Here is a 17,729-nt window from a genome sequence, read left to right on the forward strand (position 1 = left end):
CTGGTGCAAATTACTGACCTCTGTCATCATTTTAAGTGGGGGAACTTGCACAATCGGTGGCTGACTAAATACTTTTTTGCCCCACTGTATGCAGTTTCAGACTTTGCAGAATGAAGCTGCTGTTCAGTAAACAGCTTCCACACAGTTTCCTGAGTGGAGTCTTGTGGTGCCAATAATTTAATTCTGTCTATGAATCTCTCGCTGCTGTGAGCAACACGTGCATGCCTCCATCTGTGCGCCATTTTCTCCTCAGCGACAGCCGAGGGACGGACACGTGACCACGGCCCGCTGACGAGGAGCCGTAAACACTTTTATTAGTCCTCGGTTGGCCGCAGCACCTCACCTACGTGGTTTGTGTTCACACTGGGTCAATTATACCTGCGCGTGGGGGGAGCACGGGGGGATTTGGATGTTTATGTGCAAAAGCATGTGGGGGGGGTTGTTTTAGTTTATGGCTCATGAAGCAGTCGTTGTTCTGGGGGGTTAATTTTAACAGCACGAAGGTCAGCTGATCTACATTTCACCATCAGTGTGACGGGAAATCGAGTTTTTCTTAGTTTTGAAATTAAATTTCTGGCTTTAATTCTCCTGAATCTGCAAGTTCTTCTAAAAAGTTTTGTTCATTTTTTTGTCATATTGAAATGTGTCAGTGTTTCCCTCATAAATCTGCAGTTTTCTCTTTGCAAGATTTTTATTTTAGTTAATTTTTTCACCATTTTTTCACTTCCTGTTTTTGCTCTTTGGGATATTTTCATCCTTGAAATGATAACAAAGGCTGAGTGTAGTTGACGCCTCATGTGGTGTAAATGTAGTGAGACCAATAGTGACAGTTTCAGGTTCACGGGGAAACGCAGGAACAGCGATGAACACAACAGACGGCGAGTTTGAACAAACGTTCGTGGAGGGAAACGCCGGCTCCCACGTTCTCCTTTTAACTCCCCAGTAAACAAACACGCAACAGTGATGTGTGGGAACGTTCACACAGGAAGTCTCACCTCACACACGCTTGACACTTGCTGTCATGCATAAGTGCAACGCTGCACTGCTAACACACCTGAATGTGCTGTGCTCTCATTTCAAAGCTGATGGAGGGCGTCCTGTGGCCTCTGTGGGAGGGGCTCCAGGGCCTGATCCTGTGGATTACCTGATGAATGTGAGCAGGTCTCTAACCCGCGGCATCTCCAGGAGGCGCTGTGGGCTGAAGCTGGGAGTGATAGACTGTATATAAAAGATGGCCATATCCACCGTGACATCTTAGGCTTTGGTTTGGGAGGTGTTGGCGTTAACAGAGGGGGCGGGGCTGAGTGTATTAGCCGGGCTGCTATGATTACTCTGTGATGGACGTCTAAGCGTGTGTTTCCTTTCCGCAGCGTTTCGCTACAACGACCTGGTGTCCCCCCGCTTCCTGGACATGATCGCCAACCTGTCCGGCTGCACAGCCCACCGCCGCATCAACAACTGCTCGGACATTTGTTTCCACCAGAAGTACCGCAGCCACGACGGCACCTGCAACAACCTGCAGCACCCGATGTGGGGCGCCTCGCTCACCGCCTTCGAGCGGCTGCTGAAGTCCGTCTACGATAACGGTTTCAACCTTCCACGAGGTGCCACCGACCGCGTCCATAACGGCTACAAACTGCCGCTGCCGAGGCTGGTGTCCACCACCATGATCGGATCGGAGACCATCACCCCCGACGACCGCTACACGCACATGCTGATGCAGTGGGGTCAGTTCCTGGACCACGACCTGGACTCCACGGTGGTGGCTCTGAGCCAGTCCCGGTTCTCCGACGGCCAGCTGTGCGCTCAGGTGTGCACCAACGACCCGCCCTGCTTCCCCATCCAGTTCCCGCCCAACGACCAGCGGCAGCTGCGGAGCGGCGCCCGCTGCATGTTCTTCGTCCGGTCCAGCCCGGTGTGCGGCAGCGGGATGACGTCTCTGCTGATGAACAGCGTTTACCCGAGAGAGCAAATCAACCAGCTGACCTCCTACATCGACGCCTCCAACGTCTACGGCAGCTCGCGGCACGAATCGGAGGAAGTCCGCGACTTGGCGAGCCAGAGGGGTCTCCTGCGGCAGGGCATCATACAGCGGACGGGCAAGCCGCTCCTGCCGTTCGCCAGCGGGCCACCCACCGAGTGCATGAGGGACGAGAACGAGAGTCCCATTCCGTGCTTCCTCGCCGGAGACCACCGAGCCAACGAGCAGCTGGGTTTGACCGCCATGCACACCGCGTGGTTCAGGGAGCACAACCGCATCGCTACAGAGCTGCTGAGGCTGAACCCCCACTGGGACGGGGACACCATCTACCATGAGGCTCGGAAGATCGTCGGCGCCCAGATGCAGCACATCACCTACAGCCACTGGCTGCCCAAGGTAACGGCTCCGAGCTGATGGCGCCCGCGCTGCTCAGCTGATCATCAGGTGAGCTCAGGGTTAGCATGAGTGTGACAGCCCGGGACACAGAGAGAGGGAGGGGCTCACTTCATTCAGCTGTTTAATGTAAAAGTTGCAGCCAATGAAACGCTTCTCTGATGATGTCACAGCAGGCAGACTAACCCTCCTCTTCTCTCAGATCTTAGGTGAGGTTGGCATGAAGATGATGGGGCCGTACGGGGGCTACGACCCCAACGTGAACGCCGGCGTCTTCAACGCGTTTGCCACCGCCGCGTTCCGCTTTGGCCACACCCTCATCAACCCGATCCTGTACAGGTTAGACGAGGACTTCCAGCCGATCCCGCAGGGCCACATCTCGCTGCACCGGGCCTTCTTCTCGCCGTTCCGCATCGTGAACGAGGGCGGCATCGACCCGCTGCTTCGCGGGCTCTTCGGCGTCGCCGGTAAAATGCGTGTCACCACACAGCTTCTGAACACCGAGCTGACGGAGCGGTTGTTCTCCATGGCCCACGCCGTGGCTCTGGACCTGGCCGCCATGAATATACAGCGAGGGAGGGACCACGGCATCCCGCCGTATAACGACTACAGGACCTTCTGTAACCTGACATCTGCTCGGACCTTTGATGACCTGAAGAACGAGATTAAGAATCCGTCGGTCAGAGAGAAGCTGCAGAGGTGGGCGTGGCCTCAGACAGGCTCAGTGTGACTCGCCAGAGTTATGTTATGAGCTCAACGTGTTTCTATTTCCTCGTGTTGCAGGCTGTACGGCACGCCTCTGAACATCGACCTGTTCCCCGCCCTCATGGCTGAAGATCTGGTCCCCGGCAGCCGGCTGGGCCCCACCCTCATGTGTCTCCTCACCACTCAGTTCAAACGCGTGCGTGATGGCGACAGGTAGGTCAACCTTTCAGTACCAAACTGTCGCCGAGCGTCACGTGACCGCAACAGATGAATCCTATTTCTCTCCTTCCTGCCGTGTTCAGGTTCTGGTACGAGAACCCCGGCGTGTTCACACCTGCCCAGCTGACCCAGCTGAAGCAGGCGTCCCTCGCCCGGGTGCTGTGCGATAACGGCGACAACATCACGCGCGTACAGCGCGACGTGTTCAGGGTGGCCGAGCTGCCTCACGGCTACATCAGCTGTGACGACGTCCCTCAGATCGACCTGCGCATGTGGCAGGACTGCTGCGAAGGTAAGAGTCAGCAAACGCTCGCTTTATTCTTCAGTTTACTCGACAGCTCAGATCACGACGACCAGGATACCTTAGCAGACGTTTGTTGTTTTCAAAACACAAACATTTATTTTAAGCTTGAATAAGTTAAACTCCACTAAATAAATCACTGGTTGAATATTAGCATTCGAGTGTATCCCAGATGTGTTGAACAGCTGCAGCCCTGAGCAAGCGCAGAACAACAAATAGAACAGCCTGCAGACCCGTGAGGGCGAGAGGAGCTTTCAGGACGTTGTTTGGTTTTGGTTGTTTTTCTGATCTTAGCTGAGACAAAGTGGCTCTGTGGTCACAGAGGTCGCTGTCTCTGCTTCAACCTTTTAAAGTTTATTTTTGGCCCGTATTGTGAATTTGTTGCACAAATCTGATCCCAGTTTTATTATTTTATACTGGTGCATGAAAACAAACCTCCATTATTAAAAAGAGGCTTTTATTGTGGTTGGAGTGATCTCAGTGTTTGATGTAAAGGTTTAGTCAGGAGTTTAATCACAGGATGGAAACATGTTTTCTTCTTTAAAGAGGAAGCAGACGCTGGTGATGAGTCTGCTCTCTGACTGCAGCTTCTTACATACTGCACATATTCACTGTATGAGGAGAGCAGAAACAATAAACAGAGAATATAGCTGCGTTTGCTAACAGTGACACGTGTGTGTTCGCTTTTATCTGTCGGCACAAGAGAGGAAGTGTTGTTGTTCTCGTCTTCTACACGCAGTCTGTGAATCAACCGCAGCTGAGATTTGAGCGTTTACATAAAGACGCGGCGCTCGTAAACCTGGAAGCTGCGTCACTGTGACAGTGGAGAAGGATTTGTCAGTTTTTTCATCCTCCAGGATGACAAAAGCGGGATCGTTAGGGGGGTCGCGGTCTTCTCCCTCACAGCTCGATAAATGGGTGAGTCGTCTGCATAGCAGAGAGTCTAAAGGAGCCGATACAGTGCAAGACGAAGCACGTCAGAGAAGATTTAAACAACTCGCGCTAAGAGATGAGGGTACCATGTGCTCCTGTGGTTGATTCCAGCACTTCAGCCTAAAAGCACTGCAGTCAGGTCATAAATGGTCCTTCTGTTGGCCTCAGCGACTCTGTTTTCTTCTTCTACTGATTTTCAGTGTGTTGTGTTTAACCCACCAGACTGCAGAACTAAGGGCCAGTTCAACGCCCTGTCGTACCACTTCAGGGGACGCCGGTCAGCTGAGCACAGCTACAAAGAGTACAAACCTGCCAGCAGCTCCCAGGAGAACAGGTAACAACACCTGTAAACTTAAACTGCTCCAACAGCACAGACGTTGTCCAGAGGTCCAGTTCAGGGACTCTGGTTACCCGAGTCCAGCAGACAGCTAGCAGGGCACGCCCGTAATCATGCAAACCTTCAGGAAGTATCCATGGAGACCAACCAGTTTGTGTATCAGGCTGTAAACATGTTTATATGTGCTGTAAAGTTTGAACATGGCTGACTCACTGCTGCCTCCTGTGTAATCTTACAGCGTTCCCTCGGTGTCAGCGGTCCTGGAGTGTGGGAAAGTCTGGCATCAATTTTTAGGCCAGAAAATTCTTGTTTTACAGCAAAAATAAAAACACTTGTAGGCCTCAGAAACCTGCGACATACACTTACAGATGTGTGAGTCAGGTGACCTGCGATGTGGCGAGGAATGCTGTCCTGACAATACCTCGATAACAGATATTTGAGGTGTAGAATAAGTAAAACACTCATTTGTGCATCTTTGTCCTGTAAACTGTTAACTGTGAACATCTTCAGTCATTTGGTTTGTGTGTGTGTGTGCAGCTCAGTAGAGGAGACCCCAGGCAGTCTGGGAAATGTCTCTGCGACTTCCAGGAAGAGCACTGAGCCCTCCATCAACGACTTCCAGGATTTTGTCTCCGACATGCAGAAGACCATCACCAGCTTACGAAAGCAGGTGTGTCTGCATCCACAGACAGATGTTTGTAGCTGTTCTTTATCCTTTAAATCCAGATGGTGACGTTTGTGATCAAAGTGTCTGAAACTTCTAACCATCTTAAAAACGTTGCTATGTCTCACTGCTCAGAGCAGTTAATTCCTCAAGAAGGGATCGGCGTGCCGAGGTCGGTGTGCTGGCTCCGCCCTCTGGTCAGCTGCAGGTGTCAGTGTGTTTGGGGAGGTGAGGTGTGTGTTCTGACTTTTAAAATGTGTTGTTCTCATGTTTCTGCAGATTAAAAGACTTGAAGCCCGTTTGAGCACCACTGACTGCACTGACAGCGAAGGCCGCGAGCGAGCGGACGGCGAGCGGTGGAAAAAGGACCCGTGCGCCACATGTGAATGCAGAGTGAGTGTAGCGGGCAGGGCTGTGGGTTAACACGTGAACACGTCCTCTGTCAGACGCCGTTTAAATGTTTCTGTGAGTCTGGAAGCGTCTCGTCTCTTCGAGCAGATCTTGGCATCATGTTCAGTTTTCGTGTCTGACTGTGTTGCTGCTGGCGATGGCGCTCCGGTGTCAGACCTTCCCACCTCCTGCAGGCCTGGCCTCCACGCCGCTGTGTTGCCATCTTTCGCTCTTCTCTTCCACACCTCTCTGCATTCAGAGGGATGTTTGCAGTAATTGAGCTTGGCAGGCAGAAGCAGACGAGGAAGACAGTCTGCGAGCAAACAGAGCAGTCTGTGGTCGTCACGTACGACGACACAGCGAGCATGACGGGCAGGTCAGTCCCAGGTCAGGTGGTCCTGGTGGCAGGAGGCGGAGTGACCGGCTGAGGGTCACATGGTGTTATTGTCACATGCAAACAAACAGAACCCAAAATCAAACCTGGGTTTGAACGCGATCATGTCTACCTGCCCTGGTTTGCAGCCGTGTAATTGGCTGTTGATCACGTGAGCTAAATGATGTCAGTTCTTATTGAACAGTTTAAGTTTTCTTTCCCGTTTTGGTGTTTTTGGCGTCTTTTCTGTCAGTTTCGCCTCAGATCTCACACGTAACGACGTCATGACTTGTCACCCTTGTTGTGTTTTCCCGCCCCGACAGGACGCCCAGGTGACCTGCTTCGTGGAGTCCTGCCCAGCGACCGAGTGCAAACGGCCCGTCAAGCTAAAAGGCAGCTGCTGCCCGGTGTGCCTCGAGCAGCTGACGGCGCCCGCCCGCCGCCCGTAACGACCCTCAGGACCCCCGCAAACACGCCCTCTGGCGTCTGAACGTCACACGCTCGCAATCAGACGCACGGAGAGGACATGAGACTCGTGAAATCGCGCGGCTCCACCGCCGCCAACGACCTCGACAGACCCAACAGCCTCGTCTCAGTTTTTCGTTTTCTTCGACCCGGGGAGGGATTTTATTTTGTTTCCTGTTTGTTGCACCCAGCGGCGCGAGGCTCGCTTCGAAATCCTCCGGCGACGAGCCGCTGTCACTACGTGGATTTATTTCTGACCCGCCGGATGGACGAGCGGGCGTGAGACGGGCCGGCCTCTCCTTCCTCCCTGCGCCCAGGCTCCCGAAGAGCCGCGACCAGCTGCCGTTTGCCGTCCTGCTCCTCCCGCTCGACGATAAATTGCAGGACAGGGAAGTAGATGGAAAGGCGGTCGCCATTTTCTTGTCTCACACAATATTCTCAGGTTAGAGATGCCGAAAACTGGTGCTACCCCCCGATTTTATCACAGTTTAATCACTAAACCTTCAAAGTATTTTGTTGTATATGCAAAGCAGCCTATATACACTCAGTATGTCCTTAATGCTACATCACAGTTGAGACGACTGTTGTACTTATGAGTAGAGTTACTGCATCTTTAACCCGCGGTGCTTTTTATCATGTTATTCTCTTCTTTTCCCTTTTTGTATAAATTGTTGCATATGAAGAAAATGTGAAGCCCTACAAAAATGTTTGTAATGCAAAAGAAATGTCTACTGATCTCTGCTCGTCGGTCCACTGACGACTCCCTCGCTGTGTGTGCCGGACGCTCGGCCGGCTCTCGCTCCGGCGCCTTTGAAAGAAACCCTGTTTGTACCACTGTGTTCACGTGCCGCGGACTTTATTCCAGTATTTTCCTCAGTGTTTTAAAGCCAAAAGTATGATTTTATGAGTTTATGTTTGAATGTTGTCCTGGTTCAGTATTCTCACTTTGACCTGCTCATGTTCGGACCGGTGCTTCTGCAGTCGTGGGAAGATGAGCTCAGTAATTTCAATGAAACAAATATTTGACTGGATCTGAACAAGTTTTAGCACAAAGGCTTAAAGCCACACAAACCAGTGTCTGTTTATTAAGTAGCTGAAACGATGCTTACCTGCCAGAAACACTCAGCCACAGTCTTGTGCGCTAATATCAAATATAAACAATTCGATTCTCATCAGGTGTCTAAATGAGGTTAACACAACCTGTTATCATCTATCCTGCAGACGCTAATGCAAAATGCAGAAACAACGTGATAAACCGAGTCCACTCTTAATGCTTCTGCAGGAGTCGGCGTCAGCGAGGAGCTGCCAATCAGATGCATTGATTAATTAATCATCATCATCATCACCAGCGCCTCTATAAAAGCAGGAGCTGTGTCAGTTTGCAGGTCTGGATCTTCACAGCAGTGGACGTCCTAGAAAATTCACCGTGAGGTCAGACCCAAGAGTTCCGGCTCAAACTCAGCTAGCATGTGAAAGGTTAAAGGTCACGACAAGCAGAAGAAGACAGAACAAGCGTGGGTCGTTTGGAAGCTGAACAGAGGGCAGATGTTTGTCCACCAACCTAATAGCTCGACCATGAACTCCAAAGATGCTGAAACCTCACAGTGGAGAGACCGACTGAGGCGGTCACACAGGAAACCGTCACTTCCAGTGCTCCTCCATGAATCACAGGCTGGACTCGCATACACGCCGTCTGCATGAATAATGAATTAATGTGTCGCTTATTCCAGGTCGTATTTACCTCATTTTACAGACTTTATTTTGCCCTGATATGTAAAACAGAGAAACTTTCCTTTCTCTTGATTACAGTTATAAAGCTGCACATTTAAAGGTCAGCGTGACAAACAATGAACAGCTGAAATATAACAGAAATGGCTGCTGTCCATAACAGACTTAGTGCTCTAATAAGTAGCAGAATATTGCTGCCAGTTTGTGCATTTATGGACAGTTTGGCTAAAAGTTGTTTAGATCCAGTTTAAAAGAATAAAGTGAGAGGTGCTGGGGGGGCGGGGTCACAGCCTGCGGCTCCGCTGGCGCCGACGACACCGTTGGAGGACTGCGAGCAGCTCTGCTCTGCAGCTCTCTCGGTCCAACGACACGCTTGCATTCCTTTGTCCAGCAGCCCCCCTCCTCGCTCTCCCCCCCGTTGGGTGTTTATATAGGTTAGGAATGCTCTGAGATATGGAGGATGACGCCATGTAGCCGAGCATGTGTGGCGCGGGCCTCTGACCCTCATTCCTTCATAATTGAAGCCATATGAGAGAGGAAGTGATGTTGGGGGAGGGGCGCTCAGGGTCGGGGGGGCTGTTTGTCAGACCGATTTACCGCCTTTCACACGTACTGTACTCCTCGTACTCTCCGTGCACTGACTCGCTCCGTGCGACACAATTCCCGATCTCGTCTTCCTGTTTTCCTCCGATTGTGTCGGAGCGTGTGCAGTTTTCCTTTCCTGTGTTTTCTTCTTCAGTGGTAACATCCTGCGAGCTGAGGGGCTGATCGGTGACAGTAAAGATGTCAGAGCACCCACAGTCACACTGGTAAACAGTATCACCTCATACTGGACGAACTGTGTTTACAGTGGTGTCTCCTTCTCCTGCAGCACCATGTTACTGTGTGTTCGTGTCCCCGTGTCTCGGTCACAGCTACTAGCTTTGGCTCGCGCCCCGAAGCTCTGTGAGCTCTTTGCGTTACCCGTCTGTGTGTGTTGATAGATGTGTGTATTTGTGAGTCCCTCTTTTTTTATTTCCCCTTGAAAAGGTTCCCAGTGTCAGTGGAGCGCACTGCCCTGCAGTACTGAACGTGTGTTACCTACACTGTCCTAACCAGCGGTCATTGTGGACAACCTAGTGCCTGTCATGACAGTTGTATTGTACCTTTGCCAAAGAATGGTTTGCACTGTAATGTATGCCTCTCAACAGTAATAATAAATAAAAAAGCCACATTTGAATTACAGTCACATGTTGGTGCCTGTTCTTTGTCAGCTCATCATTAATGAGAGGACTTTTTTATTTGCTCATCACAAAATGACTTTTGTTTCACTGAACATGACTCGTCTGATTTAGTGTTCTGGTTTAAAGCAGATACTTGATCAGGTCCAAACTACAGAGCCTACAAGTTTGCATTTGACTCTGATTACTCTCAAGTTCCTGCACTTCCTGTTTGGTTTGTTAGTTGGTCTGTCAGTCATGACTGGATGGGTCCCATTACAGTTTTAGACCCATCCATCCCACTTATCCTTGGGGGGGGGGCTGAAACCTATCCCAGGACGAGACGATGTGTCCGCAGACATCGACTATCAGTACGGTGAGTCCACCTCCGTCCATACCTGTGAATATTTAGCCTTTTAGGAACTTTTTGAAATTCATCTTGACCACGACTCTCACGTGCAACAGGAACTCTGCAGATCTGTCCTCACATAAACTTCCTGCTGAGGTTAAACTGTCATCTGCATATAAAATGAAACCTGTCAGTAGATTTGGGGCTAACAGTAGTTAACCCTTTAGTGTAGTACCCACCTGGTCTAATCTCAGAATCATCGATGACCATCAGTTTTTCATTTGTCCTCTTCTAACTGCTGAAGTGCATTTCACTCTTTGAAAACAATCTGCTTTTGGAAACTGTGACCAGCAGACAAAACAGGAAGTCTTGGCTGAGATATCTGCTGCTACAGCAGACGCTCCAGAGCGGACCCAGCAATTCTTTGCCCCAACAGCCACATGAAAAACTGGGACTGTTGTGGAGGGTTGCACCAATAAGCTCATAAAGGGCTGAAAGTGGAGCTGAGCTGAGTTCAGTTTATTGGTGTGACTCTCCAAATGTGAACATCATCTCCTACCCAGGCTCCAGAGTCAACGGCCAATTCATGCAGCAGATGGAAGAGGACGTCTCGGCCCGAACATCTGATCGTCCCTGAAAACTCGTCTGCAGGTTAAAAGGCCTCAGTCACGCAGGCCTACATGTTTCATGCAAACATGGAAACTGCAGCAATCTGCAAACATCCTAAAACCTCACAGGAGCTGTTCTGCTCTTTGCTACCTTCAGGCTCCGGTTCAGTAAATAACCTTCTAACCTGTGCTCCACTGTGTCAGGTTAATCAGACCCATCCTTTGCTGCAGTCGCTCACCTCAGCAGGGACACCGCCTACTCTGTGTTGCTAACAGTTGCTCCACCTGTTGCTACCCTTCACCATGTCATTGACCTTCAGTGATCGCTGGTCGCTCTGGCAGCTCTGTGGATGAGAGCAAATCAGTAACACACCTGCAAACATGAAGGCGACAAGACTGAGCATTCTGTGCCTTTAAACATTAGCATGTTAGCACACTAACTGCCAGCTTTTGCCAAGAGCAACAACAGCATCTAAACTATGTGCAGACAAGCAGAAAGCAGCTGTGAGGGATGTTTGCAAGGTGAGTAATATTAGCAGCTTCAGACTGCTGGCCACATGTGGGTTGAAGTAAATGAACTCTGCTCTGGGAGTTGTCTCGTTGAACTCTACGCCTGGTCTTCCACGCTTCTCCCCACAGACTTGGCTCTGGCAGCCGGACCGGAGTGGACAGAGCCTCTGGAAGGAAAACCGGACCGGGAAATGAGGTTTCCAGTGCTGCACAGATAAAAGAGCCTCGATCTTTGGCAGGAAAACACATTATCGCCCTGACAACAAGGGACCTGGCTCACTTGGAGATCCAAACAGGAATACACACATGGACTGTGTCTGGTTGTTTCCTTGTCTGCTGCAGAGTTTAACATGAAAGCCAAAGGTCCAGACTGAGCGATTCAGAGAGCGGTGGAAAATCTGATTATGTAAGTGTTGTGGACGGGCTAGATTAGACCAGCATGTCTCACACACACACACTCAGCAAAGCAATGCAGGCCTACAAAATCTAAAGCAACCCTGAGATCTGGATCTCCATGCAGTGTGTGTCAGAGTTTGAGGCAGAGCACTGGGGCTAAACTTCAGGGTTTGGAAAGGACACGAGTCTGCAGCTGCACAGTCCTGGCTACCCGGCGAGCCGCCTGCTTCCCACTCATCACATACTGGAATTTCATTTAGGCAATTGGCCCTCAGCGATGCACCTCTCGCTCGCCAAGGTGGGGGATTCTTTCCCCTCGCTAATGGAACGTCATTCTCATTTCCAGAGCGGGGCGGATGAAAGCCAGAGAAGTGGTGTCCTGCTGAGGGAAAATGGGTTTTGCATCCCAGCACTCAAAGGACTGCGGCGATGGCTTGTGACCCCCGGCGGGTAGGAAGTGTCATGAGATGGATTCCCGCTAGCGTTTTTGGCTCTGACACATGAGGCAGAGAGTTTACAGGGCAGGTGTTTGCATAAAGCAACTGCTGAAATCACAAGAGATGCAGTTTAATGTGCTTCACCGAGTTATTAAGAATTACAGGCGCTTTATTTCATGCAGACGTAATCTTAGTCCTGCTAGAGGCACAGGGGGGGATCTTTTTGAGAGCTCGTGGACTTGCAGCTTCCTGTGAGCGTCCTGCCAGAGTCCAGACAAGCAAACTGTAAGCAGGTCTGTGCTGATGGACTGCAGCTGAGTGTTTATCTTTTCAACAGCTTTTCAAAAGCTCCACACTCTCAGCTGGGCTCTCGTCTCTCCCCTTGTTGACATGAGCGACCCGCCCATTTCCTGCCTGTATGTTCACTTTATTCTGGTTTATTACTTTTAGTCTATTGATGTCATAATGTCATTAGTTATACGACAGCTTTGTTGGAGTTTGCTTCTGCTGCCTTGAAGTAGATCAAACGTTTATTTCAGGTTTACAAAAATACATGAAAATCATCACGATACCATGTGTATGAAGTGTAATCACAAAACTGGAAAATACGTCTATAAAAGTCAAAAACCTGAAACCTGACCATGAAGTGCTGGCCTGTCACTGGAGCATGCTCAGTTAGAGACTGAGGTTACCCATAATGCACCAGTAAAAAACAAAGGAAAGCAAGCAACCAACACAATCACTCCCCACATGAATCACTCATCACATCTCTCGGCCTGTGACCTGTCCCACTTCCTGAAAACGAAACTCAAACTGGAGGATCAACGGTTTGACTCGCGGGAGGCGGTCGAGCATCCGTCACAGAGAGACGAGTACAAGAATACACAGCAGGACTGCAGGAAACAGTCCAGAGCTGCTCGAGAAGATCACCATGAGTGTGAGAGTGAACAAATTTACATCAGTTATGTTTTTATGGATGTTTCTTACTGGACCTTTTGATCACAGCTGGTCGTTTTCTGAGCCCACGTGGAATTATCAACCAGCTCACGCCTGCGAGGACGCGCTGATGTGCAGCGTAGTCTCCCTGCACACGGAGTGAACCTGGATGAAACTGGTGGTTGGGTTCAGACTCGCGCTGTGATTCTTGCCCTGAGAAATCTAGCTGCAGACGCCATGAGTGTGCGTGTGCTCCGGTCCTATCTGCCCGCCTGACTCGTCTCTGTGGTCACAACAAACTGGACACATCTTTAGGTGCTGGTTCAGAGCCAGGTGCCTTAGTGCCTTAGTGCCTTAGGAGAACAGATTATAATCACGAGCAGATGTTGGAATCTATAGGCTGCATCTGCTGTGTATTGGTTCCTGTGGGAGCCCGTCTCCTAGCCACTCACATGAGTCAGACTCTGTGCACAGGCTTTTTACAGGTTCCAGGTTTAAAACCAAGAACCCATCAGTCAGGGAGCAAATCTGCTGTGAGCCCCACAGAAAAGTTTTCATCCTTCCTGTAAATGTTCAGATGTTCTGACTTCAGTGCACAGATTATTAGTCACCTGTGCTGCAGTGCTGAATGCAGGGTTGGGCAGATTTTACTAAGACTGCATGTAAAGTTCACAAGCAAGCTTCACCCTAAATGCTTGCGTGCTTATCTGCCAGCGTTAACGATGGCAATCCAGAGCGATCGTAATGGGAGACAGTGACGAGGAAATGTTTGCATGCTCAGTGGAAAAGTTGTGCTCATCAAACCTGGCAGAGAGCTTATTGGCCTCATTTGCAGTAACTGCCTCTCAGGAGGTCTCTGTGGAGCTTCAGCCTGATGTCCTCAACGTTTCTGTTTGTATCACATCTACTGTGATGTTAGCATCAGCAGCTAACTGCTAACAAAGCATCTTTTCATTCAGCATGATTACTTCCTGTTCTTTGTGTCCAGTGTGCTTTGGACTGGACTCAATTCATTCAGTGGCAGTGATACTCAGAAAACACGAGGCATGTTTGACTCATTTATTCCTTCCAGCTGCTCGATGATCTCCGACATGTTTGTGAAACTCGTGTTTTTGTCCTGAACGCTCGCCTCGAGCGCTTTAAAAAAGTGAAGCAAGCACCTCCTTATGTCAAACGGCAGCCTTCCATATTTAGACTCGTGAATCTGAGAGGATGCTCACGTTGATAAGTATGGCTGCTTTACACGCACAAAGACCTCAGTTTTATTTATAACTGGTAACAGATGGGACCACCACAAATATGCATCTTGCACAGAGGCGCCATCAGCAGCAGAAAAGGTAATCCTAACAAGCTACTGCAGATGTGTTCAGGCATCGTATCCTCAAAGTGTCGTCTTAACACTGGAAGCATCGTGCATACATGACATAATGATTCCTGTGCACTGGAGGGGATGGGATGGTAAACAATGTTATTTATGTACAGTCACAGCCGAAATAATCAGCACTCCTGAAATCTTTCCAGAAAAAGCAGCATTTCTCCCAGAATATTGTTACAAATGTTTTGGTTTACACTTTATTTCGTTTATTTGCATTTGATCAAAAAACCCCAAAAGAACAAAAGTCAAATTTGAAGTGTTTCACACAGAACGCTGGACAAAATTATTGGCATCTTTTCAATATTGTTGGTGAATTGTCTTATGTCAAGCGTATGACGCTTGTTTGAACTCACCTGTGGCAGGAAACAGGTGCTGGCAATGAAGCAATCACACCTGAAGCCAGTAGTAGTGTGAGTGTGCTGCACGGAGGACAGAAAGGAGAGCAGAGAGCTGTCTGAGGACTTGAGAACAAAATATGATTTTTTTTAAACTTTTGCTCACTTTAGGTTCAGGAACATTTCATCATTTGGTGTAAAAAAATTTCCTTACAGGCAGTAAACTGCTCATTGGGCCATGATGAGCTGAGAGTGACAGATTTGTCTCTGTTGCACATGCTAAAGCACACGGCAGCACTACCTGCTGCCCCACTGGCTGGTGCTGCTCTCAGTCCCTGAACTCGGACCCATTTTTATCACATCTCCTGCAGACACGAGTGGCTCCAGATGAACTCCACCACACTGCCCTGCATGTTGAAAACAGATGCTGAAAGGGTTGAAGCCTGTGTGGCGTTGCTGCATTAGTCTGTGTAAAAGTGAAGGCTGGGTTGTTTGTTCCTCTTTCCTCCTCAGTCTCTGATTTCATTCTCAGCTTTGCTCTTTTCAGCTTCCAGCGTTTAAGTTACACAAATTAGATTTACAGCTGTAACTCGATGCCAAATAGAGTGCTACATATGACCCCCCTCCCACCAGGAGGAGTCTTTCCCCCCTTATGAAAATACCAAACTGCTTTCCCAGGTCTGTAAAGTGTGATTGCCTAAGCAGAGTGTATCCTGTGGCTGAAACGCAGACACAGATAAGAGGAGGTTTGATCGTCAGTGTTCTCCAGGTTAGATACGATTATTTCAGATGTGTGAGTGCTGGGCAGAGTAACAGTTGCTGATAGAGAGCCAAGCATGTGAGGACTGGCCGAGCGCCTCGCTGGCAGATGACCGACTGGCAGATGACCGACTGGCAGATGGGATGACTCGGTGCGTGACTGACTGATCGGCCCGCTGGTTGATTTGCCCGCATTCCTCAGTGGACACCAGCGGGGTACAGTCTGACCCAGCGTGATAATCCTCTCCTCGCCTCCAGGACCCCCTAATCGGCCCTCCTTCAGGCATAAAATGGGCCAAGCACACACTGGAGGAATGTATGTTCACAGGCACACAAACACAGACTGTGACGCCAAAAAGAACCATCTGTCTGCATCTCTTAAAAAAGAAAGATAAATGACCTGTCTGCAGCTTTCTTCACAGAGCCTGGGAGAAAATAAAACTCTAAATCAGCAAAACCACTGAGAGACACTTGGATGCACGAGGAATCAAAACGAATGCATGTTGGTTTTCATCGATGGAGTTAATCTGCGACCGTATCTCTGAGGCCTGTCGGCGCTGACGGGCTGATGTCAGGCGCTCAGTGAGGGGGGGGGTGTCTGCAGCTCAGGGTGTTGCCCCTCGGTTGCCTACATGACAGTGTGTTAGCATACAAAGATTTGGACGTGTCTCCTGGTCCTGGTCTCAGGGTTTGAGTTCTGCACTCCTGATTGATGTGATTGAGTTTCTGTTTGGATTTCTTGGCTGTTTCAGTGCTCGCGGCTGTTTGTTCACTTGGTTTTTCTCGTCTTGTTTGAGGTTTTTCTTCATGCTTTGTGTTTCTATGCCCAGCTGTGCTGCTCTTGGCCCTCACCTGTGTCTAGTCTTCAGTCAGTTCTCTGCATGTTCTCCATGTTTCGCCCCATTTCTTCAGCTCTTTGTCAAAACTTCAGTTTGTTTCGCTGAAGTCGTGCCCTGTTTGTGTGTGATATTCTGTTTCTTTTGGCACTTTGTTGGTGGATATTTGTCTTTGTCTCGTCTTCACACACCTTTGTGTGACACCACGGTGGAGGCTCAAAGAGTTTGGGGTCTTTTACTAATCTGTTGAAATCGCTCTCAGAGATCTAAAAGTGAAAAAATATTCATACACAGATGATAAGACACTTTTTTTTGTTTTTACTTTCTTAAAGATTTGACACCATGACAGCCTCCGCTGTGGTGTACACACAGCAGACCTCAAACGTAAGGACCAGGGTGTGGATCCATCTCTCCGTCAGACCTGTTCCTTGGATCTTCAGTCCAGTTCTTGTGTCATTTTCATACATCAGCCTTTGCTCCGGTTTCCCTTCAATAAGATTGACTTGCTGACAGCCGTCCTTCACTGAGAGAGTTTCTGATGAAGCTAGGGTTAGGGGTCAGGGGTTAGGGTTCATTAACCCAGGCTTCAGTGAACAGAAGATGATCGGCTGAAGGTCCAGATCATCTCTCAGGGCCTCCGTCAGATTTCTGCTGGATCTTTTGCTCTTTTCTAAAGAACGTACTTTCAGATTCGTCAGCTGTAGATAATTGTTCTCAGGCCTTTTCTCCACAAGTTTTCAGTTCTTCAGGAATCACCCTGTTGGTGCAAAAAAAATGCTGTTTCACTGTGTTATCTTTGGGATTTTTTAAAAATGCGACTAAAGAACGGTGAATAAATGTGTTTGTGTGACAGGCTGCTGATGACAAAGAGGCCAAAGATGCAGCTCTTTGCTAAGCTGTGACGACACATGGTAAATGGCCTGCATTTGTATAGCGCTTTTCTAGTCCATAGGACCCCAAAGCGCTTTACACTACATTCAGTCATCCACCCATTCACACACACATTCACACACTGGAATGATTCATAGCTCAAAAACACTCCTCTGAAAACGTTCAGATACAAGTGAACAACATCTGGAAATGAGTGAAAAACAGCCAATGTCTAAAAAAACCATTGAAAGACTTCAAAAATTGCATTTTTGTTTACAGCACAGTCGCCCCCTGCTGGACATGAGAGAAAAATACAGGTTTAAGGTACTATGGCACTGGCTTCACTTTTGTAATCCGTGTAAGAAATGTTGCACGTCTCCAAATTTAACTTCTAATCAACCAGCAAAGGAACTCAAAGTGTTATTAGCTGTGATTTGTCTCATTTAACCAGGTGTAGATTTGCTAACTAGGACCAGTGCAGCTCCAGTTAAAGCTCACAGATAACCAAATGAGCCCCCACGATGCGTCAGTGACGACTCCTGGGAGAATCACTCAGCTGTAAGAGAGAAACCAGTGCTTTCGTTATCAGGTACCAGATGTTCTGACGTTCCTCATGAAAAGGCCGCACAG

General features: G+C 49.1%; 1 protein-coding gene across 3 annotated transcripts in view; it reads left to right on the forward strand.

The window, feature by feature from the left end:
- Window positions 1-9,125, forward strand: part of pxdn (peroxidasin) — a 36,454-nt gene extending 27,329 nt beyond the window's left edge. For 2 of the 3 annotated variants that reach the window (XM_013915574.1, XM_005751738.2), the window contains 5 exons: window positions 1,371-2,377; window positions 2,577-3,073; window positions 3,158-3,292; window positions 3,382-3,590; window positions 4,755-5,344. In XM_013915574.1, the coding sequence (XP_013771028.1) occupies window positions 1,371-2,377; window positions 2,577-3,073; window positions 3,158-3,292; window positions 3,382-3,590; window positions 4,755-4,870 (1,964 nt within the window). In that variant the 3' untranslated portion in view covers window positions 4,871-5,344. Of the gene's footprint in view, window positions 1-1,370; window positions 2,378-2,576; window positions 3,074-3,157; window positions 3,293-3,381; window positions 3,591-4,754; window positions 5,345-5,406; window positions 5,540-5,812; window positions 5,927-6,619 lie in introns of those variants that run through there. The other variant, XM_013915575.1, reaches the window with a different exon arrangement.
- The last annotated feature ends 8,604 nt before the right edge of the window (window positions 9,126-17,729 follow it).

The sequence above is a fragment of the Pundamilia nyererei genome, unplaced genomic scaffold (genome assembly GCF_000239375.1).
Source record: "Pundamilia nyererei isolate P.nyererei 1_Seehausen unplaced genomic scaffold, PunNye1.0 scaffold00324, whole genome shotgun sequence".
NCBI classification, from domain to species: Eukaryota; Metazoa; Chordata; class Actinopteri; order Cichliformes; family Cichlidae; genus Pundamilia; species Pundamilia nyererei.